This window comes from Coffea arabica, chromosome 5e, assembly GCF_036785885.1.
Source record: "Coffea arabica cultivar ET-39 chromosome 5e, Coffea Arabica ET-39 HiFi, whole genome shotgun sequence".
Taxonomy (NCBI): domain Eukaryota; kingdom Viridiplantae; phylum Streptophyta; class Magnoliopsida; order Gentianales; family Rubiaceae; genus Coffea; species Coffea arabica.
Window position 1 is genome coordinate 54138445 of NC_092318.1, and position 25730 is coordinate 54164174.

The 25730-nt window shown below is 37.1% G+C and overlaps 5 protein-coding genes across 5 annotated transcripts; 4 read left to right on the forward strand and 1 right to left on the reverse strand.

The window, feature by feature from the left end:
* The first annotated feature begins 348 nt into the window (after window positions 1–348).
* On the forward strand, window positions 349–2635 carry LOC113687792 (pentatricopeptide repeat-containing protein At5g66520-like). The gene is made up of 2 exons (XM_027205314.2): window positions 349–2276; window positions 2379–2635. Exon 1 carries the CDS (start codon window positions 474–476, stop codon window positions 2064–2066), a length of 1593 nt encoding a protein of 530 aa, XP_027061115.2. The 5' UTR covers window positions 349–473; the 3' UTR covers window positions 2067–2276; window positions 2379–2635.
* LOC113687793 (actin-related protein 8) lies at window positions 2626–9168 on the reverse strand. The gene is made up of 12 exons (XM_027205315.2): window positions 8223–9168; window positions 7602–7687; window positions 7289–7359; window positions 7069–7136; window positions 6647–6708; window positions 6299–6396; window positions 5462–5543; window positions 4977–5119; window positions 4301–4449; window positions 3597–3730; window positions 3304–3422; window positions 2626–3034 (listed from the first exon to the last, which is right to left on the reverse strand). Exons 1-12 carry the CDS (start codon window positions 8561–8563, stop codon window positions 2957–2959), a joined length of 1431 nt encoding a protein of 476 aa, XP_027061116.1. The 5' UTR covers window positions 8564–9168; the 3' UTR covers window positions 2626–2956.
* A 1612-nt stretch (window positions 9169–10780) lies between these two features.
* On the forward strand, window positions 10781–16007 carry LOC113688231 (uncharacterized WD repeat-containing protein C2A9.03). The gene is made up of 10 exons (XM_027205989.2): window positions 10781–10979; window positions 12331–12494; window positions 12620–12787; window positions 12920–13006; window positions 13627–13761; window positions 13857–13967; window positions 14346–14437; window positions 14521–14626; window positions 14983–15069; window positions 15151–16007. Exons 2-10 carry the CDS (start codon window positions 12354–12356, stop codon window positions 15562–15564), a joined length of 1341 nt encoding a protein of 446 aa, XP_027061790.1. The 5' UTR covers window positions 10781–10979; window positions 12331–12353; the 3' UTR covers window positions 15565–16007.
* A 1278-nt stretch (window positions 16008–17285) lies between these two features.
* On the forward strand, window positions 17286–18003 carry LOC113688232 (photosystem I reaction center subunit V, chloroplastic). The gene has a single exon (XM_027205991.2). The coding sequence runs from the start codon at window positions 17391–17393 to the stop codon at window positions 17847–17849; it is 459 nt and encodes a 152-aa protein (XP_027061792.2). The 5' UTR covers window positions 17286–17390; the 3' UTR covers window positions 17850–18003.
* A 1005-nt stretch (window positions 18004–19008) lies between these two features.
* Window positions 19009–22869, forward strand: LOC113743494 (high mobility group B protein 10). The gene is made up of 6 exons (XM_027271529.2): window positions 19009–19375; window positions 20213–20291; window positions 20870–21032; window positions 21120–21197; window positions 21986–22344; window positions 22591–22869. Exons 1-6 carry the CDS (start codon window positions 19179–19181, stop codon window positions 22666–22668), a joined length of 954 nt encoding a protein of 317 aa, XP_027127330.1. The 5' UTR covers window positions 19009–19178; the 3' UTR covers window positions 22669–22869.
* Window positions 22870–25730: the final 2861 nt, after the last annotated feature.

Here is a 25730-nt window from a genome sequence, read left to right on the forward strand (position 1 = left end):
GCTAGGGTAGGCCGAGTTATCCACAGTTGTCGGCCAATAACAAATTTAGTTTCAATGAATACACTCGAGAGGTGGTACGGGAGGTCAAGGGTTCGAATCTTGCCTCCCACAAAAATTTGTCACAATATGTGACGGTTTTCATTGACCAGTTTCGATGGAGTTTCTACTCACATCGAGTCCCCTCCCCTTCCCCTCTAGAATAGGCTAGTTTAAATTATAGGAATTTTATCGTGTCGACAAAAAAGAAAAAGAAAAAAGAATACACTCGAGAGACTGGACATGAATATAGCCTAAATAAAGGTCGATAGTCTTATTTTCTCGTCTTAGAATATATGTCCACTTAACAAGTATTCTTATTTGTCCTTTTCCTGTCAAAAACAACTTACTAAGGAGTGGGAGTCCTTGCATTGCTTGGATAAGGCTCCTGCTGTTATCTGAAAAGTCAGATTGGTGCAAATGCACCATTATTGGATATGGCTGCAGCAGCTGTAACTGTAAGCCCACGGGCACTTGATCCGAGCAATACAAAATTCTCGTCTGCAAAAGTCCCAAACGCCGCCGTATACTTGCTTCAAATGTGCCATTTTTCCCAGGAAGTTAAACAACTGCATGCCCAACTGATAGTTTCAGGACTGATTCATCATCCCCTGAATCCGGGAAGACTCATTGAATCCTACGTTTCAACCTCTCACCTTTCCTATGCCCTGTCAGTTTTCGAGTCAATTTCTTGTCCTGATACATTTGCCTACAACAGCTTGATTAGAGGCCTAACGCTTGGTCATCATTTCCTAGATAATCAATCCCTTCGGTTGTATCAAGACTTGTTGTCAAATGGACTCAACCCTGATACCTATACATACACTTTTGTGCTCAAATCATGTTCCCGAATGAGAGCCACTTCTGAAGGGAAACAAGTTCATGCCCAGATAATCAAGGCCGGCATGGAACCAACCACCCATGTCTTAAGCTCGTTAATTAGTATGTACTCAAACTGCGGTCACATGGACTCTGCAGAAAGACTTCTTGCTTCAGTTTCCGATGGAAGTGTTCTTGTCATGAATGCCATGATCACTGGTCACCTTAACCAAGGTCAATTTGGCATTGCCAGAGAACTGTTCGATAAAATGAGCAAGAGGGATACTGCAACTTGGAGCACGATGATAACTGGGTATAGCAAGAGTAATATGCATGCAGAAGCTCTATCTACCTTTCAAGAAATGGTGGCGAATCGAGTTCAGTTGAACGAGGCAACGCTTGTTAGCGCATTATCTGCCTGTGCTCATTTAGGAGCTTTGGATCAGGGAAGATGGATACACACATACATTGAGAAAAATGGTGTCAATGTTCAGGTTAGGCTTGCTACTGCAATGGTTGACATGTATGCCAAATGTGGCTGCATAGACCTTAGCTATGAAGTATTCAAGAATATGCCTGAGAAAGATGTTGTTGCATGGGGAGTTATCATCTCAGGATTCGCAGCTCATGGTGAAGCTAGGAGATGTTTTGAACTATTTAATCAGATGATAGAAAATGGGATTAGCCCGAATGAAGTTATCTTTGTGGCAATGCTGTCTGCTTGCTCTCATGGAGGATGCGTCGAGTCTGGCTTTCATTACTTTAATGAAATGACACATTTTTATGGGATTAGACCATCCATGGAACACTATGGTTGCATGGTTGACCTACTTGGTCGTGCCGGGAGGCTAGCAGATGCTGAAGAACTCATTTCTTGTATGTCAGAAAAGCCTAACTCGGTTATATGGGGTGCATTGCTAAATGCTTGTAGAATCTATAAAGACCAGGATAGAGGGGAACGTGTATGTAGAGAGCTAGTCAAATTGGAGCCAACCGCGGACAGGTATAAGCAAGTTGGAGGCTTCTTTGCTACAGTGGGAGCGAAAGAAATGGCCAGTAACTTGTGGGGTTTTATGAGGGACAAAAACTTGGATATTGCAAATGGCTTAAGCTTTGTTGAAGTAGATGATATTGTTCACGAGTTTGTCGTAGGGGACATTTGTCATTCTCAGTCTGCTGATATCTTCAAGGTGTTGGATGGAACTTGTTGATAGCCAGGATAGGGGGCTAAAAACAGCGAACAAATAAACAACAAATCAGGAGATCGAAACGGGATTGCAGAATGCTTTGGTCTCGTGATTGGGTTATGTGTAGAGCTTTTACAGGACTGAACTAGAGAAAGCAGCAAGCTGATTTAGAGGAAGATCGTGTGTTTCCCGTGTCTTCAAATTACCTCAAAACATCGATTTCTCCTTTTTACGGTAAGGAAATTGAGAAAGCCAAAAGCTACATTTGTACCCTTCTTGATTAAACTTGAAAATCGGGTTTGATTTTAGCATCTGTAACTTTAGTTTCTCTCTTAGACCTCAAGATCCAGCATGGTGTAAAGCGCTGCCGATCAGCTTCTCAGAGAAATCAGTAACATAGGGAATCCTTATCCATGTAAATTGACCTCAAGGATGTTACAATGAATGGTCTTGTCCCCTGCAATTTGTATTATGGGGGAAAAAATGCAGGATTCCAACTTCCCCTCACAAAAGCGTGTTTTTTCAACAATGATTTGATCCACACATATTGTGATATGAGAACTATTCGGAGACGGCAACAATATTACTTAAAATTGCACAATTTCTGTTTTATTTTCCAATGATCATTCTTACTTTGAATGTTCACTGTGCGTTTTTAGTATGAAATAGAGGGGTACAATACAACATTGCAAGCTTATACATTGGTGAAACAAAAATGAAAAATATTCCAAGAATGCTTGTCATAGCAAAATATCTAGACTACCCAGTTCTCTAGTATCAGACACACTTGGACTGATCTATGATCGCAATTGCTCATTTCTGACAACCCACTTCTGTATGATTGATCACACATGCCGTGGTACTACTGTAATTTGTCTTTTATTCCAACCTAAATTGCTGCTGGAGTCTGAAATTCACCACCTGAGGTTGCGCCTCGACCTCTGGCGATATTGTTTCTTTGTCACGCAACAAGAACCTGGAAAGGTGCTCAACTGTAGATGGTAACAAAGCAAAAACTTAGATCAGAAGCGGTGTGAATTTGCCTAATCTAAAGACATATCAACTACATATCTCAATGACAGTACAGAAATTAATCCAGTCACTATGAGGGGGGAAGCCCTCCTGGCGCACCAAATTTTCATATCCTTGTTTCTGCTAAATTGAGGATATTCATCTAAAGCATACGGTATGAAATAATGTTTGATGGAAATGTGCAAATATGTTCATCCACTTAAATTCATGTCATGATCTAGTAGCTTACATTGCCAATGAGCCTTGCTCCATACCATGCCGAATCTGCACCATAAGGCGAAGGGATAACTTTGAGTCCTTTTGATGTAGAATGAGGAAGAGATTGAAGAAGTTCCTTCTCTAATCTTTCTGAAAAGGAAATGGTGGGTTAGGAGGAACAACTTAAACAAGACCAATACTTCCCTTCAGACTTTCATCCCCTCGTTTTCTCTTGGTCTAGTGAATACAACAATTAAATTCTGCCTGCATATTATACTTTAGAGGCCTGTTCAAACAAAATGCTTCAGTAAAATTGCTTTTCACCTGCTAATCCTGGCAAACATGCTGAACCTCCGGACAGAACGACTGTTTTGAACCAGTTATCATCTCCAGATAATTCTGAATCCTGGCAATGATCCAAGCAAAGTGCCACAGCCTGGTGCAAACTCATTGTACGCCTACAAGATCATAAATGTGTAATCTACATAGGGTAAATGGGGAAAAAAAATTGAAGAAGAAGAAGAAGAAAGCAGAAAATAGACAGCGAAGGACAAGAGACGGGGTTTCTCTCAGAATTACCAGGTCAAATTATACTATGTTACTTTCCCTATTTTCCTTATCATCCTTGAATGAGGCTTCTCACACGAAAGTAGTACAGAAGGGGAAAATAATTATGGCATTGTCAATGTCAATATCTTTTCTCCTATGTCCAATAAGACCAGTTTGTTTTCTTCTTTTTTGGTTTACAAATGATTAATTTTACTTAACGAAGAGAAGAAAGAAAGTTTTCAGTGGTAAATGAAAGCCTGATGATCACCTAACATCCTATAGGCACACTTAATCCCAAGCTAAAGACTTTCAGAGACATCCACGAGGGCAATCCCTGAGACTATAGTAATTACAGGATGTTCTAATGGGATCTCATTAGAAAAGCAACAGCCTTGTGCTGGCAAGATCTCATAATGAAATAATACTTTGTTACTTAAGAAACTTCCACAAGTAACAACAATAAGGAGAACCAGACATACACTCCTGCAATACGAGGCTGGAATAGAATTTCTCCTGTTTGAAAGCGCTCCTTTGAAAGTGTAAACCATCCTTCAGCTGCAACTTGAAAAGATGCTTCTGTGTCTTTTCGAAGTTCAGCTTCATAATCAAAAGCAACATAGCATAAGTTCTGCAAATACATTCAAAATGATAAATGACCGGTGTGCTGAAAAAGTCTTGACAACAAAAATGTCTAATTAGGGATAAAAACTTGTATAAGACAACATATTGTCATTTAATCATGAATCAGCAACCAACTGATAACTGAAAACCCAACCTATGCCCTAAGTTCTCCCAAAATACCAATGAAAACTTAAAAGGTAGAACTTCGAATATTCAGTGAGATTTCGGGTATGTCATTCGCTGGAAAGATGTAAGTAGGAGAGCCCACCGAAGGATTGAGATATTGAAAGTTCACATTTTAGTACAAAAGCAAGCAATGCTGTTCTGGTAGGGACCTATGAGTTAGGAGCTGATCCTTTATCCATTATTCCCGTTATTTGTGTTTATAACATTTTTAGAACTTTTAAGTCAAACCTATTTGTTGTGATAAAAGGCCAAAAAGGAAAAAGGGCAGGCCAGGTTAGCCAACCCCAATCTCTTCATCAACCTCCAGAGTGAAACGAATAATAAGACATGAGCGGGCAATGCTGGTACCTCTTTCAATGCACGCACAGTATACAGAGAATCAAAATGTAGATTCTTCTGCTGCATCTTTTCCCTAAGGAATCCTGTAAGTTTTAAAGCCCCCATTCCGGTTACTTCAACACCCACTCTGTGCATTACTCTCCCATGCAAAACTGTTAAGACAGATGACAAGGTTATTGTGATAAGAAACCTGGGAAGTTCCACGCACACGTACAAGCATGACCACACAAGATAAGAAGGGCAGAAAGGATGGACAAAGAACCAAAGAAGAGTTCTTTCTGTCCACTCAACAAGACAGCTTGAGGATGTACAATAAGTCCAACAACCAAAGGGACAGAAAGATAAGGGAAAACCAACTCCTTGTGCACATTGAAAGCTGAGACATGGAGTTGTACTTTCATCTTATTACAGAAACTCTTTTGTCAGGTGTATACAGTTAAGATTCAGCGCAGAACATTTAGAAACTCAAGTCTGGTGCTGAGAAACTAGCTTACTTGGAACAACGGATGTTTGGTTAAAACCAATGTTGACAACAACTCCTGAGGTTCGCCTTGCCGCAAATAATGCTAAAACTGCCTAGAGTTAATTCAGAATACTCCATCAGGAAATAAAAAAAGACAGAAATAACTAATTCTCAATAAACTACTCTGCCCATGCAAATAACCATTTGAATTTACTATAAACCAGAGCATAATTAAAACGAATTACTGCTATTCAATTATCTCAGATGAAATCAAGACTTAGAATTGTCTGGCAAGAGGGAGATGACACACACTTCAATTCTTTGATGTGTCTATTAGTTCATGCCTATAAAATTAGTCCAGTGGCAGAAACTTCCTTTTCTGTTTGAAAATACTCTACTTATGAAAAAGCTATCCCCAGAAAAGCCGTACCGTCAGAGATAATACAGATTATGAATGTTACAAATGAGCCCAAATTGAAAATAGAGCCATGGTACTATGAATTCCTTAACTAGATCAAAGAATGTTAAAGATAGCTCAACCGTGAGTACAGTTAATTGACTTGAACATAGCAACTTAGCATAAAAATCCATGTCATCAATATAAAAGCCCAATGAACATCATTTAGGTTCACAACAATTTATAAGGTTAGTTAACTATAGCATGTAAAAGTATATGGAAAACTCTTCAGTCTTTCCTAAATTTCACTAATTTCCATGTGTTAGTATGTGCACTAGAGAGAAAGAGAGGGAGGGAGACAGATAGATATTCCTAAGAGCAGACACAATTGGAAAGTAAACCATGCATAGTGCAATTGAATTCTTTTTCATTTTTGCACAGGACAACAGAAGAAAAGGATAGCTATACTACCTGATTGATCGCACAAACAGCAGGAACATTCATGTCAAATAATGCAGTATAGATAGCTTCTTTAAGCTGCTTTCTAGCTGCTATATCAGACTCGGTATCTGAAATAAAATAGGTCACAGTAAACAACAAGGTTCTAGCACAATCTTTAACAAATAATCTCTAATGTTAAGCCTATAGAATTGATCAAGACTGTAAACTGTTACATGATACAAGAAATATTCCACCATTGGAGAATTCCAGAAATTTGAATCTTGATTCATGTATGGACATTCTTTATAAAGTGTAAACCTTCTTAAATATATAAAAAAAAATGGTTTCTGAAATAGAGCCAAATGTTCAGAAGCTGACCATCAGAATGGCAGATAGGAAGAGATAAAACAATTGGCTGCGTATTTGCTTTCACCTGCATCCTGCACATACTCAATAATCTTTAAACTAACACCAATTAAATTTAAAAACACAAAGTAAAGAAGCACGAAGTCAAAATGCATTCTGAAACAAGTTACTTGGAATGTTTGGACAGGTAACGTCAACAACCAAGTTATGCCACTTTAATACTAATTCTTCAGTGGCAAATGCCTCAACACATTCGATAATCAAAGGAAGAAAAGTTTTTGGACCAACATACTCATACCTTCTCAATAGAAAACCCAGCATACTGACAAGTGCTACATAACTCAATAATACAAAACACCAAAAGACTCAAACAAAGAAACAGCCAAAAATCTTCAAAGTACTCCATATGAAGTACGAATTCCAGCAATGCTAACCTGCCATAAATTGTAGAAAAGAAATGTCTGAGTCTAGAATACATTGGGGACTCAATATTACCAAATTCCTGCACAAGACAAAAGTTCCGGACAGAAGAAAAATTGGAGTCAAAGATTCTAGTTCTGTCAAAATACGTGTATAAATGGTTGTGTGGCTTTGCAAAAATCAAAAGCTGTTCTGCTAATGAATGTAACACTAAGCTTAAAGCACAAAGCTCACCAGAAAAGTAGCAGACCTCCCAGAAGGAGAAGCATATTTACTCCATCCAAATTTGCAGTAGCCAGAGCCACCTTCATATACACATGGTAAAAGTCAATCAGAACTAAGCAAAGTTAGACCTTCGAAATAAGGAATTAAGTTTCAAACTTGTAATCCTATGGGGCCAATTTTCCAAAGATATACATGAAAGGAAATGCATCATTTAATTGCCACAAGAAACAAACTGGTCCTTAACAAATATAAAGAATGTATTAAAGATTTGCTCAAGTTCCAAAATCCAGGAAAATCAATACGCTAAGGTGTCAATGCGTACCATCAATAATTATAGCACCAGGAACCTGTGCTCGCTGAGCATATATATGCATGAATGACAAGTCAGGCATCTGAGTCGGAAACATTCTGCAATCAGATGCCAACACCAATATTAGGTCCCATAATCGTCTTTTTTTTTTTTGGGTCATTAGTTTTCCAGAGTCTAGCTTAGTTAATAACATACTGGGCCCAACAAATTCATAGTTTCAGGATTAGATAATAAGTAAACAACAAGCAACAATCAGGAATCTCAAACAACAAAATGTACTACCAGGAAAACGAAAATGTACTACTATGGTAAATTTAATTGTCCAAAAAAAAAGGTAAATTATAATCATTTCAAAATGCAGCTACAGATATCAGTCAACAACAGTAAAGATGATCTTGGGAGTGAAGTTTTATACAGTTTTCGGGCATATGCAACTTCAAAGCAATTCCCAGTTCTTTTTTTTTTGGGGTGGGGGGGGGTGCGGACGAGAGAGAGGGTGATGAAGGAGAGGAGGAGGAGGAGGGTATGATCAGTAGTACAGCAGGAAACATACTGAAGTGGTGGGATGTATCAGCGAGAATTGAAAAGACAGAAAAAGATTGAAACTTGGAAATAAGAAGGAGGGGAGCGTACTGAAGAGGATAACCGGATCGCAGGTGAGTTTCAGCGAAGAAAATGGAATCCCAAGGCTCCTGTTGATTCTGAAGGAAATAAATCCAGAGGCGATTATCGGCAACGATGAATTTCCAGAACCTACAAACAGAGCTGAGCTTGGCGGATTCTTTGGGGCCGAGGAATTTGAGGATTTGGATAAATATGTCGAGGGGAATCGGGTCGAAGTCGCCGGTTGAGGAGGTCAGCAGGTACGTCATTTGGTCGAATCTATCGGGTTGATTGGTAGAGCTGGCGGAGGAGGAGGCGGAGGCCGAACGTTGAGAGACGGATTCCCAGACTTTTCGGAGCAAGTTGACCATGATGAGTTGAGAGGAACTACGATCGCGAGTGGCGCGCAAACCTTTGGGTGCATGAGAGGAAAAAAGAATGGTTATTGGCGGTGGTACGGGAGACGTTTTTTGGAGGGACAGCAGAAGAATGATGAGTGGAGACTGAACAGTGACTGAGAGAAGGAGGTGGGGGGCAGGCGAGACTCGGCTGGGGAGCGACGGGCAGTACGACAGTAGTAGTAGGGGGGGAAATCAGGAAGGAAATGGATTAATGGAATAGAGAGAGAGAGAGAGAGAGGGTTGGATTATTGGCTTGGGAGGAACCGGACGGAATGAAGGAACGGGGGATAGGGAAGAAGATCGTAAGAATCTCTGACACGTGGATCTTCGTCCGCCTTCTCTTAGTCGGACCACCTCACTTCCCTGCTCACGCTCTGCACGACGCCGACGGTGTTTACTAATTTTATACACTCCGTGGGTTGATGAGGAAACAGTAGTGAAAAAAAATTCCTGACAATGGATGCGTGAGTGGATGGATATGGCATAATCATCATCATCATCATCATCATCATCATAGCTAAAATTGTCGATATTTTGAAACAATTCTACATGAACATTTGTTTTAGGTTCCCCAAGCCAAACTGAAACCTTACAGCGCTTACCAGTAAATTTTAATATATTATCAAGCTAGGCAGAGGTCCATTATCATCGTTGCACCTTTTCGTATATGCAATCTGGGTGGTATTTTTTTTTTTTTTGGGACTTCAAAAATGATTGATCATCCCTGAAATCCACGACTTTATAATCCCATAAACAAAGAAATATTTGTTTATAATCCCAAAAACCAGATTGCCTTCTGTCTATATACGTCAAATCTTGATTTAGATTTACTTGCTTACTCGACCAAAAAAAGAACCAAAAAGCGGATTATGTCCGTTCAATTCAATACCTTGATGGGTACATATGAACCTTTTGCTGCATTGTCTTAGAACATTTAAACTTTTCTTGGTGCCACTGTTTGTCGTCTGTTGCAGTTTTAAGACAAGTTATTCTTTCTTGATCAAGTCAACTGTGTTTTGAGTTCGAGCTAATGGTTTTACTGTTGTTCTCTCTAAACTGGTTTTATCCTAACAACATGACGTCCTTAATTAGTCAATGCATGCATTCTAATGTTTGCGTAGCAAGTCAGTCTATACAAGAGTACATCCTTGTATGGATGTGGAAAAGATGAATATGAGTTCCACGTTCGAAGATTTTGCTGTGAATTCTACAAGATACAGCTTTTAATTAGAGAAAAAGGGAAAAGCAAAGGATATGAATTTTACAACAAATGTTTGGAGTTTGGACTTGCAGTTTACATTCCCACACAAATCATCAAGTGAATGAAATGAAGCTAAATTCTTGAAGTTGTAGACGGTTGTTTTTTGTAACATCTCTATGATTTTAAAAACCTATATATAACCCCACTGTGATTTAAATTAAAGTGTCGCTATTAGTTTTTCTGTTAAAACCAATGACTAATAATAAAAGGTCAAAATCAAACTAACAAATTGACAAATTTATACTTTCATTACATTTTTTCGTTCCAAACATAGAAAAGAAGAAATTGAAACAAAAAAAAGGATAAATAAGAAAAATATACCATTAACGATTGGGTTAAGTACCTATACTGATATTTGTAGTAAAAAATAATTTTGCATTTTTTATGTCTTATTTATTTGTTTTATATTTTTCTTCTATCTTTTTTTTATGTCTTTTTTTATTGTTTATTTTTCTTCCATCTCTTTGTATTTGAAGAAAATTAAGATTTTTTAGGCCAAAATATGGTTTTCAAAATCATCTCTTCTCTTCCTAAAAGAGAGAGAAACAGAGAGAAAGAAAAGGAAAAAAAGAAAATAAGAAACAAAAAGGTAGTGAAAGAATAGATTTATCAATTTATTAGTTTGATTTTGATATTTTATTATTGACAGTTAGTTTTAACAGAAAAACTAATGGTGATACTTTAAGTTAAATCATGAGGGGGTTATACATAAGATTTTAAACTATAAAGGGAGTTATATAGTAAAGTATCAAAATATAGGGGTAAAAAGTAATTTACCTTAAATAGGGTCAGTTACTAGGGCAATTGTGTGAATTGAATCCAAAAACAGTGGCAAATACTACGACCGACATGTAATTTAATGCTAAAGCAGTCATTTTCATTCGGGCTTTCGTCGTCGTTGGGTGAACCAGTGGATAAAGATAGATACTGTTTACTCTCTCTTCTTTCCCATCCGACTCTCTTTCTCTCTCTTCGAGACCTATCGCGATCTAAATAATTACGAAATAAAAAGGTTTATTATTTTTTTATTTTTAACGCGGCTAATTTTCGCTTTCGATTTCTTCCGATTTATTCGATTACGAGATCGAGATCAGGGGAGTTTGATCATCGATTTCCATTTCAAAGGTTAGAATTTTTTGTTTCGTACCTTTTTTTAATTCGTGCTAGTAGTTCTATTTAGGGTTATCGTTTGGTGTTAGGTGTGGACGTTCTAGGTTTATTAAACTGTGTTATATGATTTTTGTTTTGTCGTATATATTAGAGATAATTGTTGTTCCGCCAGGAAATGTTTGAGATTTTTTATTGTGACGCGTGAAATTTGCTTGAAAGTCTCGATCTTTGTTTTTCTTTAAGGGTATGAACGTGAAATTGCTGCACAATTAATAATTGAAATTCTTGTATTTAAATTAGCGATTTTTTTTTCTGGTTCCGGTATCCTGTGCAAATTTGGCATACAATATAAATTGGAGTTATGATAATTTTTGGGGGGGGGGGGGGGAGGGGGTTCAATGCATGAATTACATTTGCAGTAGCAGTATAAACATTGTGCAGAGGTATTTATTAGGAACTGCGTTTTGGGCGTTGGCTTTAAATTATCTAGGTCTATTCTTCGCTCTTAGTTTGTGGCTAGATAAAGTAAATTAAATTAGGTGTTTAAAAAATCCAGTTCTAAATACTGCCAGAAACATGTGAAAATGATAAGCTCTTATTCTCCTGATAATTCCGTGTAAGAAACTTGTGTAAATTTATTTGGTTTGTTGGTTATACAATGCAGTAGATTTGGTGGAAATCTACCCCTGTATACTTGGGTGGATTTTAAAAGTAGCCTGATGGAATGATTTGCTTTGGGATGTATGATAAAATGTGGGTATGGTTATAGGTTACAGCCATAGAATGCTTGTTGCAAGTAAATTTTGCGTTTGCCATCTAGGCTACTGTTTCGGTTTCCCAAGCATTAAGCAGTTGTTTATGCTGCTTCCATAACATCCAAGAAAAGGATAGTAGAGTAGCTTGGATTGTCTGGAAATCGGATGGGCTAAACTGTTAATGATTGCCTTTTTAGTCAAATAAGTGTTGTTATCCCTTGAGTTCCATATTTTCCTTGTAAATATGGATTGGATCCATTTGTCCACCTTCCATACCGTCATACTAATCCAGCAGGAATTTTTGCTTCTTAATGGTCTCGTCTTTTGCTTCAGGACTGGGATAATTAGTGTCTTCCTTAGGTAGTGTTAGCATAAGTAAATTTTATTTATCTACTATTTTCTTATGTATGTCTTTACACTTAAGGGGCAAGTCTGTGGTATGTCTTGCTGATATTGTGAATACTAAGGTTATTTTGTTTTATATTTTTGTGCAACTTCTTTTTTTTCCCTAGACAAGTTATGATTAATAATTCATTTTCACTTGTATTTTAGTGTTGAAATGCAGCTGACTTAATTGCTTGACAAGATTGGTTTTTCTTTTTTAATTGTAGGCGGTCTATTCTTTGAGTAGACCATGTCCCACCACCAAGGAGATGATGCTGATTACATGGCTGATGAATATGAAATGGAAGACGTGGACGATGACATGGATGATGAGTTTCGTGGTAGAGATATCGGTGGCTCTGACTCTGATGTCGATGAATATGACTACATGGTTTGCCATATGCTTACATCTTCCTCATACTTACTCAAGCTGATCCTAATAAATGTTCAATGTCATTTCATATTTTGTAGATTGTTAAATGTTTGTTTCTCTGAGCTTTTAGTTGTTCTTTATAGAACAACAGAATGCAAGATACTTCTGCTGCTCAAGCTAGGAGGGGAAAAGACATCCAAGGCATTCCTTGGGAAAGGCTCAGCATAACCAGGGAGAAATACAGGCAGACTAGATTAGAACAGTACAAAAATTATGAAAACATCCCTCAATCTGGAGAAGGATCAGAAAAGGTGAATGGTTCTCTTTAATCCTTGATTTTCTTTTGGGTGAACTCTTTCCCCTTCTTTAATTCTGGCATTATCAAACATGTTATTACTTGCTTGTGTTGTTGTTTTATTTATATTTCTCTCTTTGTTTTGCAGGAGTGCAAAAGCACCGACAAAGGCGCTACCTTTTACGAGTTCAGACGGAATTCTAGATCCGTGAAATCGACGATTCTCCATTTCCAGGTGGACATATTTGCTCGTTTGAAAATCAAAATTTCATTCTTCGTTCTTTGACCTTTGATGTTTTCTCTTTCAGTCATTCTTATGTCTGCTCTAAGATATTATGCTTGAACTTTTAATTTGGAATCAGTTCTAAATTTTGTTAAAGGAGTCGTACATGTCACTTCATATGTTGGTTTTGGAGCATATCACTTCATGTTGTAAATATTCTGTAATGGGATGTCATTGGGTTGACGGGTGCTAATTTGTTTGGAATGATCCAATGATCTCTTTTATTGCCATCAAAGTTCAGTTCCAAATGGATTACTTGTGCACAGTTGAACCTTTGGAAACTGGAAGCGTTGATCTTTTTGAGTTGGGGGTATGTTTAATTGATGTAGAGGCAGTGGACTTGAAAGCCGCTGTTGAAAGAAATGATGAATCATGAAGAAATGCTCTCACTTGTGCGATATTTTTTTGATACCATAAAACAAGTAGTGGCTTGGTGGATTTTGCTTGTGGGTTTTGTACTCATGTTTGTGAATTTGCTATTTTTCGTGTATTCAGTTTGGTTACTTTCTCGGCTAGAGTAATCATCTTTGAGATGGTTGAATGATACGCAAATTCATTGTTGCTTTACACAGTTGAGGAATTTGGTATGGGCTACATCAAAGCATGATGTCTACTTTATGTCACATTTCTCTGTCATTCATTGGTCTACCTTGACCTGCAACAAGTCTGAAGTTCTCAACGTTTCAGGACATGTGGCACCATGTGAGGTAAATGTTTAATTTGGAACTTTGTTATATGTGCTTTTGTAAATTCTTGGCCTTGGTTCCCTTTGATCCAGTTATAACTCCCTTTTCCTCTGTAGAAACATCCTGGAAGCCTGCTGGAAGGGTTTACACAGACTCAAGTAAGTACACTAGCTGTGAAAGACAACCTGTTAGTTGCTGGAGGTTTTCAGGGAGAACTGATTTGCAAGGTACTTTTGCTTCCCATTTTCTCGTGATGTGCCTAGCTTCTACTTGGAAAAAACCAACTGGTAGGGAATCAGATTAGGGGATTATTTCTGACATTCATGGGTTGGGTGTGTAAGGTGCAAAACATTTTGTGGTGGAGAGCTTCTCTGGTTGGTCTCAACTTTTCATTATCTTTGTCTAGCAAATAGGTGATATCTTTCTTGCTAAAAGGTGTGGACTAGTGAGAGAGCTTGGGCACTGTTCAAAATATACAAAAACTTGGTTTGAGTGGGTGATCAGTAGCCCTCAACTTGCTTCTTGTGCTGTGCTTTGCGGCTCCCTTTGGTTGAATTGCTGCTTGACATTGCCATTGATAGTGTACTGGCTTGTTTTGGATGCAGTTCTTGGACAGGCCTGGAGTTAGCTTCTGTTCACGGACAACTTATGATGATAATGCCATCACTAATGCTGTTGACATATATACTACCCCGAGGTATATGTTTGTTACCTCTTATGGTAATTGGGTTGTGTGCTTCCTACTTTGATGAATCCTAAGCATTACCTTTTGATTTCCAGTGGTGCAGTCCATTTTACAGCTTCAAATAATGATTGTGGAGTTAGGGACTTCGATATGGAAAAGTTTCAGCTGTCTAAGCATTTTCGTTTTGATTGGCCAGTGAATGTAAGTGAAGTCTCTGTGTGTGTGTGTGTGAATTTCAGGACTACCAGAATTCTGAGATTTGGCCTATAGTTGGATAGAACATGGTTTTGGCATATTCTCTCACTCCTTTTGCTGCTGCTTGTTTTCTTTGGATGGGTTTGGTTTGGCATTTTCTCAATTGGATTTGGATCACAATTGTCGTTGTATGCTGATGGGGGGGGGGAATGTTGAGGGTATTTTGTTGAACAAGGGAATCTTCTCCCTTGGCTCTGTCTTGCTTATGTTTGTGTAGGTTTTCTGGTGCCTAATTCGTGATGGTGATCTAGATCACAGTCCACTACTATGGCTAATTTTTTTTCCTTGGTGTGCTGTTGCAGCACACATCCCTGAGCCCTGATGGTAAACTTCTTATAATTGTTGGAGACCATCCAGAAGGTATATTGGTGGATTCTAGAAGTGGAAAGGTAAGTGCAGTTTTCATGCCTTTTGTTATTGTGACCCCTGGATCTAATTTTGAAGAATTTCTAAATATTTAACAATTACAGGCAGTAGCAAATTTATGCGGGCATCTGGATTACTCATTTGCATCATCATGGCATCCTGATGGCATCACTTTCGCTACTGGAAACCAGGACAAAACTTGTCGTATTTGGGACATGCGTTATCTATCCAAATGTGTCAGTGCTTTGAAGGGCAATCTTGGAGCCATTCGGTCCATCCGCTATTCATCTGATGGTAGATTCATGGCAATGGCAGAGCCTGCTGATTTTGTCCATGTTTTTGATGTCAAAAGCGGGTATGAAAAGGAACAGGAAATTGACTTCTTTGGGGAGATATCTGGGATGTCTTTCAGTCCTGATACGGAGTCTCTTTTTGTTGGAGTCTGGGACCGGACATACGGTAGCCTTCTGGAGTTTGGGCGACGGCGGAATTATTCATACCTTGATACAATAATCTGAGTTGGTTATGCACTCTTCGATCATGCGCTTCAGCTTGGATTTGGTTTCGCTTGATGTGGCACAACTGTGTAAACCTTTAGGTTAGTTTGCTGTATTAGTGGGTCTAGGTGTAAATTTGTTATGTTGTGCTAGTAGACTATTGATGGTGACGCACCATTTCAGCCTCATAAATTCTATTGGAGGGGATGTACAGAAGGCTAACCAACCCTAGTTGTGTCATGTGTGAAGAAGAAAGCACGTAGTGCTAGGGTTTTCTCGGACTAGGGTCAGGCTTGGAATGTGTCATGAAGGTCTATCATGTTTCTTTTCCGTGGAACTGTTAGCTTATCTCAGCCAAGTTATTCTGTCTCGGAACATTTGATCCGTCTTATTTACGTGGTGCAATTGATGTATGTTTGAACGGACGAGGTTCAACGTGAAACCTAATCCATTGGTTGCTGCAATTCCTGTTTCTTTTTTTTCGTCTCGTTTACCTTTCCATGTCAAGTTGTGAGTCGATTGAATTTGTTCTTGGGAGAGTAGTTGGTTCATGCTAAACGATGTGCTCTACGTAGCTGTTTCTTTGCAGATCCTGTAGTTGTGATTGTCTATCCTGTGATGCTTTTTGCACATAACCAGATGGTCACTGGTCCGGCCTCAAGCTGGTGAGTTTCGATTGTGAGCTGACGTCGGGGCCGTTTGTAAATATATGCGTCCTTCAGTCTCTGAGAAATGATGAAAAAGCAAGCAATCCTTCATTGCAGCAAGCATCATGTCTATGGTACGATCTTTATGGCCAGATTGGTGGGAATTTTTCCTATGTTAAATCGTGTGGATCATGTCTCCAACTGGCTGCATCCTATGTTTAATCCTGTTGTGGGTGCCCGTCATCAGTGATCGTGGTAAGAATTTGGCCGTCTGCTCCTGGTAAAATGTTTAGCGGTGTCATTTGACTTTGTGGTAAAAGCGTATCCGAAACAGAAGGACGAGATTTGTGGTTTGCCGGAGCGCAATGAAATCTACGATTGAAAGGTTTTTCAGGTACAAAATACTTTGAGCGCTAGCAGTGTATGAGATTCATAATGACGAAAATGGAGCAGAAAATGTTTGACACCTATCAGGGGAAAAAAATTGTAGTATTAGATTCGTGGTCGTGAATATATTTTTCAATCATATTTTTTATTCATATACATCAAATCGTTATAATAATTTTTTTTTTTACTAAAATCCCTAAAATAGCAATCCAAGTGGGAAAACTGTTCATAATTTCGGAGTTTAGGGCAGTAGCATCAAATTATAGGTTTTATGGGAGTTTAGACCCAAAATTGAGTTGGATGGAATTTGAAATTAGAGAAAACAATTTTGTTGTAACGAAAATACTTGTTAGACTACTTTAGAATTTAGAGTTCGTTCACAGACGATGGAAAAATATATATAGATATATATATTGTTTTAGGGAGTGGAACCGGACGTGATTCGAACGCGCATCCTCCATTTTTGGCATCGAACGTCTGAAAATGATCATGAGTTGGTATGTATTTTTATTTTGTTTGGGTAATAAAAGTTGGTACTTATTTCGTTTTGACATGTTTGTAATGCAGTAGGGAAGGCGAAAAATCCTGATCCAGAAAGACCCAATGAACGAGAGACAAGTCACCATACAAAATCTTTCTCCTCTCATTTCCCTCCTCACAAATCAGTTTCTTTGTTCCCAGATATCATCCCAATTTCCCAACTATATACTAGAGTTGCTTCATCGTTTTCCATTTGAATCGGGTGTCTATTATTATCCGGAAAACCACTCTTGCTCAACGATACCAGAGGCAGGCTAGGGATTTGAATCAGTCATGGCTTCCACTTTGTTCTCAACCCCAACATTCCAAGGCCTCCGACCCCTCAACAAGCCCACCGACACCGCGGGCATCTTCCTCAACAGCAAGCCTTCCACATTCTGCCCCCCAGTCATGAAGAAGAGGTTCAACTCATCATCAGGCGGCGTAAAAGCCGAGCTTAGCGCCCCTCTGGTGATCAGCTTGAGCACTGGCTTGTCCTTGTTTCTGGGCAGGTTCGTCTTCTTCAACTTCCAGAGAGAAAACGTGGCAAAACAGGTGCCGGGGCAGAACGGGCAAACACACTTCGAAGCGGGGGATACTAGAGCCAAGGAGTACGTGAGTCTGCTCAAGTCCAACGACCCTGTTGGATTCAACATCGTGGACGTTCTTGCATGGGGGTCTATTGGCCATATTGTGGCTTATTACATTCTTGCTACCTCCAGCAATGGCTATGATCCCAAGTTCTTTGGTTAAGATTTTGGTTCATCTTTCATCTGGGCTTGTGTTATAGTTATGTATAGTTGGGCAAGACAACTACTTTTATTTGTCTCTTTTTTTTTTTTTTTGGGATTCTAGTCTTCAATTGAAATTCGTCTTGTCAGAATCTAATCATCGTGCAGTTCTGCAACTTTGCTCTTTGTTTTTGGCATGGTTAGACTAATATAATCATCCACTGGAAACTAAATTAGCAGGAAAATGTTTGTATGAAGGAGATAATTTGTCTCAGTTCTGAGATAAGCTTGACAGTTAATTTAATCAAACTTGTACCGTTGGAAGAGAAGAAAATTTTGGAATCGGTTAATTTTAGTGGAATTTACTCATGTAATGATACACAGTTTCACTCTAAATTTTAGAGAGCAAAAAGATCTCTTGCAATTGTTGGTGCAACACAAACTCTTCTTCTTCTTCTTTTTTTTTTTTCAAGCCAAACGGGATAGAATTTGTTGCTGTTACTTATTTTTTGGGTACACGTAAAATGAAGAAAATGTAAGACAAGAATATGTGCAATTTCCGTAGGGAAGAACAAATGGATCGTCCCGGTCCTTGTAAAATTGATTATATATCAATTACTGAATTGTGGTTGTTACAAAACTGGGGTTGGCAAAATGGAACGACGAATCTTGCCTTAAAGTGGGAGAAACTTTAAAGTATTTTTTTATTGAATAAATGATTCTGAGCTTCTACGCTAGATTAAAGAGAAAAAGCAAAAAAAAAAAAAAAAAGAATATATGGATTTTAAAGTATTAAAAGCAATTAAGAACAATAGAGTAGTCTCCAAAATTATAAATTCTACGCCAGAAAAACTTTTCTTATTTATGTTCCATTTAGCGGACCAACTTCTTTTATGATGAAAGTCACCTTAGATAAAAGCCCGAAACAATATTAATTATGTTATGTAAACTTGCTTTCTTTAGCATACTACTTCCTTTTCGGGAGGAAGGCATAACAAATGAGAACAAAAAAATATAAAAAAAAATATATATAAAAGAATGAGGTTAATGGAGTAATTAAGAGAAAAAAAAAAGAAAAGAAAAAGATAAAACCAAAAAAGAAAAAAGAAAATAATGACCTTCGTCTTCTCCTGAGACTCGTAATAAAAAGGCGTAGTAGTAGTAGTTGATGTAAAGGTAAAAGATCTTGACCTGCTGTTGAATCTGCTATTTGTCCTTCCAAAAAAAAAAAAAAAAGGATCTGCTATTTGTAACCGCTAGTCATCAAAATCTTCCCACCATATTTGATATTTCCCCTCCTTCAAATACATCTTTTAGGAGTAATAATAAACAGTCATCGAAGAAAGTTAAAATGTCAAACGACCCTTCTACTGAAAACCCTGTAGCAGCCATAGCAACTCAAGGTCAAGGGCAATTCAATTCGCACATCACTGGAGACAACAAGTCTTACCCCAAAGCAGAAGCCGAGTACGGGGAAATTGTTCAGAACCCTGATGTTTTCTTGCAAAAGCTTCAATCTTTTCACTCATTATTTGGTACCAAGTTTAAGTAAGTAGTAAAAACTTCTTCTTCTCTTTCAGTGCTTTTTTTTTTTTTAAAGAATTTAAAATAAAATCTCAGTTTTTGGGGTTTCTTAGGGTTCAAAATTGAATTTTGATTTTTGGTTCCTCACTTATTTAAGCCTGTCACTGCATGTGTTGTTCTTTTTCTTTGCTGGACTTTTTATGGCTTTTCTCAGTGTTTTCCAATTCTCTAGTGAATTCTTTTGAGGTGTAGTCTTTTTCTCTATTTAAACACGAATGTGCAATTTTGGATGCCTTTGTGAATGTGGTTTCCCTTACTTATTTGCAAACAGAATCCAATGGCAGGAAATAGAGATACTTCAAATTTGACTCATAATGGACAAGGGAAGAGTATTGGCTATTGGATAGGGAAAGATTAACTTGGCCTTGATATTTTCTAATTTCTGCTAATGTATGATGATATTCTCTTGGCCAGAACATAGTAGCCTGATTTCCTGTAGTCTGCCCTAGTATTTGATATGAGAGCGAAAGTTTGCCTCCGCAGACTTGTGCAGCCAATTATTGCTTGTTTTGACCGTAAATTGTGAAATAGATTTTTGGGTATTTGCAAGAAACCTGAATTAATTTTGTCACTTCTGAATAATTGGCTGGTGGATTGCAATTGTATATCCTTAATCATCAATTGACATTGTCAGATGTATTCCAGAAAGCTATTCTATGTTTGTTGTGATCCACCACTTCTTCTTTTTTTTTAAATAGAAGAGAAATTAAGTGAATAACTGACCAATACTTAGTTGCATACAACGTTTGTAATTATCAAAATGGCTGTCTGAAGCTGATATCTTCTAATAACCTCTTTCAGGGTCCCTAGACTTGGAGGCAGTTCCCTGGATCTACATCACCTCTTTGTGCAGGTAACATCTCGAGGTGGCATTGAGAAGGTAACCATTTTTCTGCTTTCTAAAGTTATTTTCTGGAAAATTAACTTTTAAGGCGCAAGAATGATGCCAAGCCTTTGCTTTAGTTTTATGTCACTACTTTTTAGTCTCAAGTATGTTTGTTTCTTGAATATAAAGAACACATCCCTGATGGAATAGAAATTGATATTTTGATTCATCAACAGAAATATAAGAAGATTCTGAGTCCTAAAAGAGCATATATCCTTGTGGAAGTACTTAGTTGCTGAGTTCAAATCAATTTGTGATGTTTAGATGAAAAATTTAAAGGTGCTTCACTCAGAGATCAAACTTCCTTGCTTGGAAAGTGATGTTTTGATGTAAAAATTGTCATGGTATGATTAGAATAGGGGAAGAAGATTATAGGGATATGAATCAAAACTGGTGAAGAATTTTGCTGGGATATGAATCAATATTGTAGAAATTTGTCATCTAAAACAGATGATTAAGTGTTATGACCTAACCTAGTGTAGTATAAAACTAACTTGCTTGGCAGTTATTTTCTTTAAAATTATCTCTTTCTACATGCTTAGACGTATCTTTTGATCCACAACCTATAACAGGTTATAAGAGATCGCAGATGGAAGGAAGTTACTGGAGCCTTCAGGTTTCCATCTTCTATAACAAGTGCATCATTTGTCTTGCGGAAGTACTATTTATCCTTGCTCTATCACTTTGAGCAGGTTTATTACTTTCGGAAAGAAGAGCCTTCTACTTCAGTTGCAGGTGCTGGAAACTCTTATACCATAAAATGTTTTTTAGTGCTTTAGTTTGGTATGCAGTCTAAGCATTCCTTTTTCTTCGGTTAATTAGATTCAGCAAGTAGATTTGTCAATGGGTCAGCAGCTTCACAAGCTTCTGTAGATATTGCCACGGTTAATCAGTATTCAGGTTAGACTTTTTGGAGCTGTACTTCCGTAATTTCAAATTTTTAGGTCTTGGTTCCCTTATATTTTAATGTCTGTAATCTGTCTTTCAACTAGTAATGCTATATGATATGTTTAGTCTGGACTCATGAGTGGAGTCTCTGAATGAGAGAAAAACTTACAATTTGTAGTCTGTTCCTTAGGAGGAGTAATCTCGTCTGCCATTGCTGTCATCTGTGAACATAGCAATGTGGCAACTGCATGCAACGCTGGTGTACTATTTGGAAGAACAATTAGCTGATCAGCATTACTTTGTTTGCTGATTATTCAAGTTACTTTAAATTGGTGAAGAATATCTGTTGAAAACACAGAAATTTTGCATTAATCAGTGAACTTTTGGCTTTTTGGTTTGATGGGTCTAATTGCTGCATCCATTGTCATATATGAGAATTTGATCATATCTGAACTACCTTTTAGTTATTCCACATGAGTTTGTGCTAATTCAGGCTTCTTGTGCAAATATAAAAATACATTTATCACTTCATGTAGGATGTAAAAAAATGCTTGAGCATGTGCATTTGTGTAAACCTTAGTTTTACAGATTCTTTATTATTTTTGTTTATTTAATATAAATTTCAATAAGAGTCACTGTCATTGAGATTTGATTGGATTTGTTATATTAGCTGTAAAAACACCTGTATTTTATACTGCGCCATTTTCTGTTTTTAGTGTTCTTTCCTCCTTTTTTTGTATACACTGTCCTGTATACAAGCAATTATATGGAGTTGAAGATTTCTCATTTATGTGCCACAGAGATTGCTAACTTGGAGGCTGGCAGTTTAGTGACTGGAACAATTGATTCTAAGTGTGATTATGGGTACATAATTTCTGTGGATTTGGGCTCCGAAAAGTTGAAGGGTGTCCTTTATCATATACCTGAAGTGCCACAGATGTCTCAGAGGTCTAAAACTCAGTCTGGACATACCCGACGAAGGCGCAGAAAACATCAACTGGCTCTGGATCCCTCTCGACCCAAACCGAACAGGAGTGGATACAATTTCTTTTTCGCTGAGCATTACAACAGGCTAAAGCCTTCATACCATGGGCAAGAAAGAGCTATTAGCAAAAGAATTGGAGTTCTGTGGGGAAGACTCTCAGAGGCTGAGAAACAGGTTATTCATGCCTAGTACACTTAGTTAAACTTGTTAATAATCAAAATCCAAAAAAGATTTTAACTTAGACCAGGAGTGTCTATTGTATCTGGATTTAATTAGGTTTTTGCTATGTATAACTATCGGCTTCTGGGTTTGTTAGTTAGCAAGCTATATGCTGCTCTCAATATCTTAGTGTGAAAATATAGGGAAAGGTTGGGACTGCTTTAAGCTTCTGACCTAATTTTTCTCCTGGCTTTTATGCAGGTATATCAGCAAAGAGGTTTGAGAGATAAGGAGAGATACCGGAGCGAGATGCAGGAATATAATGCATCACACCTTTAAAATAAGCGTAATGGGCTAAGTTGTAGGCATTTATTAGAACCACTCACCTGATGTCAATGCTTCTGTTAGCTTATTGCTGATATTGTGCAGTAGACTTTTCTAGTTCTCCAGGGAGGTGTTGAATTGTTTAGCATGATGATCTGGGGATGTACTGAGGCTGGAAATTAATAGCTAGATTTAATACAGGGTATGATTTTGTTCCGTATTGTGGCACGACTCTATAAGCTGGTTATTAGTGGTACTTGGTCTACAGGTGACTCTCCAGTGCGTTGCTGGCTCTCCTTTCCGGCATCAGCTCCGGTGAACGGCTAGAATTGGGTCACATACTAATAATGCCATGCCCTCTTCTTTTATTCTCTTGTTTGGCAGGTGACACACTTCTCCTGCGTGGAAAAAAAATGTGTTTATTTCATTGTCTTGTCGGAGAGCTTGACGCAGTTGCACAATATGAGCTCACCATGAGAAATTCTAGAGGCCATGCTTGGATTGCTTGTTTCCGTCGAAAAATATTGTCGTTTTTCGTGATCACATTTCCCTATCACCTTTTTCCCTCACATATATCAAATCGCTACAGTAATTTTTCCATGAAAAATGACGGAAAATGCAATTCAAACACAGCCGTTTGTATCAGTGTGCGGGTTTGTCGGCGGTGTCTTGAGGGTTCATTTTATCTTGCACCCTTAAACAGTACAACAATTCTCAATTGGGTTCCTGAACTAAAGTTTTGAGAACGCTTTGCTCCTTTTAAATTTGTTCTATATTTGTCCAATCAAATATAGAAATTGACTTATCACTCCCCATTAACAGAACAAAATAAACTAGAGTGGTAAAATTTTAGGGAGTAAATTATCATAGACTAAAGGTTAAGAGGTAAAGTGAGCATAGGACTACAATTCAAGGGTGCAAAACTAAATTAGCCTTAATCTCGGAGCAAGGCGGGTTTCCAATCCAGCGAATGTGTGATGTATGATACGGCGATGATACATTTCACAAATTAGTGGACATTGAATCATTAGTTTTTAAACATTAAATTTTACCAATTTAGACTATTCTGAATTTCGTTTTAAATCTTCCATTAGAAAATATGAATTAAATATATGTTGCCTAGAATTTTCACCACGTTAATGTACCATCTTAAACTATAAATTTGGATTAATAAATCCTTAACTATTGGGTTAACATTCCCTTTTGTTCATTCGTTTGGATATATTTTAAACAACTATCGTTCATTTGTGTACGTGCGTGTGTGTATATATATATATATATATATATATATATATATATTGATGAAGTATTGGTTTAGGGGTTACTTTAATAGGTTTTACCTAAAATGCTAAAACAGACCTATGTTATCATGTGAATATACACTTATATTTATTAAATGGGTAAAAAATCTCAGCGGTCACTAAACTATTGATCAGATCATGTTTTGGCCATCAAACTATTATTCATCAATAATTGGCCACTAAACAACTTTATCAGTAAACTCGTGACCATTTAGTCGATAATTGTTCTTAATCTGTAAAATTAGCAATTAATCTGTGAAATAGGGTCGCGTAGTTGTTTGACAAAATTACCCTGCGCTTTGCCACACCGACAGGTGCAAACTAATTATCATTCAAGCCAGCCAAAATGTGAGGGTGGCAAAGTATCATAATTATTGAATTTTGCAAGTAAATGCCAAACTGCAATTGCAATAATGAGTGTGAGTGTGAGCACAACTTTAGTTTGAATTTGAAAAGAGATAAAAGAAAAGATGAGGATCATATTATCACCAACCGTTTCTATTAATCCATAAGGGAAGCTTATCTTAAACTAACTTGTGTATATAAAATTTTGAAATTTGCGGAAGGTTGGAAAAATCAATAAGATCGAGTAGAAATGGTAAATATTTTTCTAATTAAAGGAGATATTTCAAGGATCTTAATTAATAATCCATTATGATTTGAATTAATGGGGGGATGCCCTCACTTTTACACCATCCCATGTTCGTTCTTAGACTCGGTGTATACTAAACATCAACAGTCTATTTTGTTAAATCAAATAGGCTAATCTTTTGTCTAAGACACAATAATGTCATAAATTTTAAACCAAATAGGCTAAGATAATGCTTTATTTATTGTTTTTTTAAGAAATGAATGATTTGATGACTCGATAAATCATATATCGAAGAAAGTAGAGAAATCTTGGCCATGTAATGTAAAAAAAAAAAAAAAAACCAATAAATTGAATAGTTAACCTGTTTAATTAGTTTCCCTTCCACTTTCAATTCCAGCTCAAATATAGGATTGAGATATAATTTGGTAGAAAAGAGAACATTAAGATATACTTGACTTTAAGCAGATCATATTCTATATCATGCTTCTACAATTTAATCACACACACGATATACTTGATTTTAAGCAGATCACTCGTATTCTATTATATCATATACTTGTACAATTTAATCACACCAACAAAACTCTTCTATAATTTTGGTTCGATTTTTAGACTCTTTTTTCTTGGAATTTAGACTGACTTTCAGTTGATGTAGTTTTTTTATGTGATAAATATTAAATCAAATAGGCTAAGATAATGCTTTATTTACTTCTTTTTTTTTTTTAAGAAATGAATGACTTGACTCAATAAATCATATAAAGAAAGCAGAGAAATCTTGTTCGTATACGTGTGAAAAAAACCAATAAATCGAATAGTTAACCTGTTTAATTAGTTTCCCTTAACTTTCAACTCAAATGCAGGATTGAGATAGTGCTTGTAATATAATTTGGGAGAAAAGAGAATATTAAGATACACTTGACTTTGTAGATCATACCATACGCTTCTACAATTTAATCACACCAACCAACAAAACTCTTCTGTAAATTGGGACTACTTTAGTTCGATTTTTAGACTTTTTTTTTTTTTTTTTTGCTTGTGATTTAGAGTGACTTTCTGTTGATGTAGTTTTTATATATATATATATAATCTGGGACTACTTCAGTTCAATTTTTGAACTTTTTTTTTCACTTAGTTTTTTTTTTTTTTTGACAATACAATAGACAAAAAAATTGGTATATACTTAG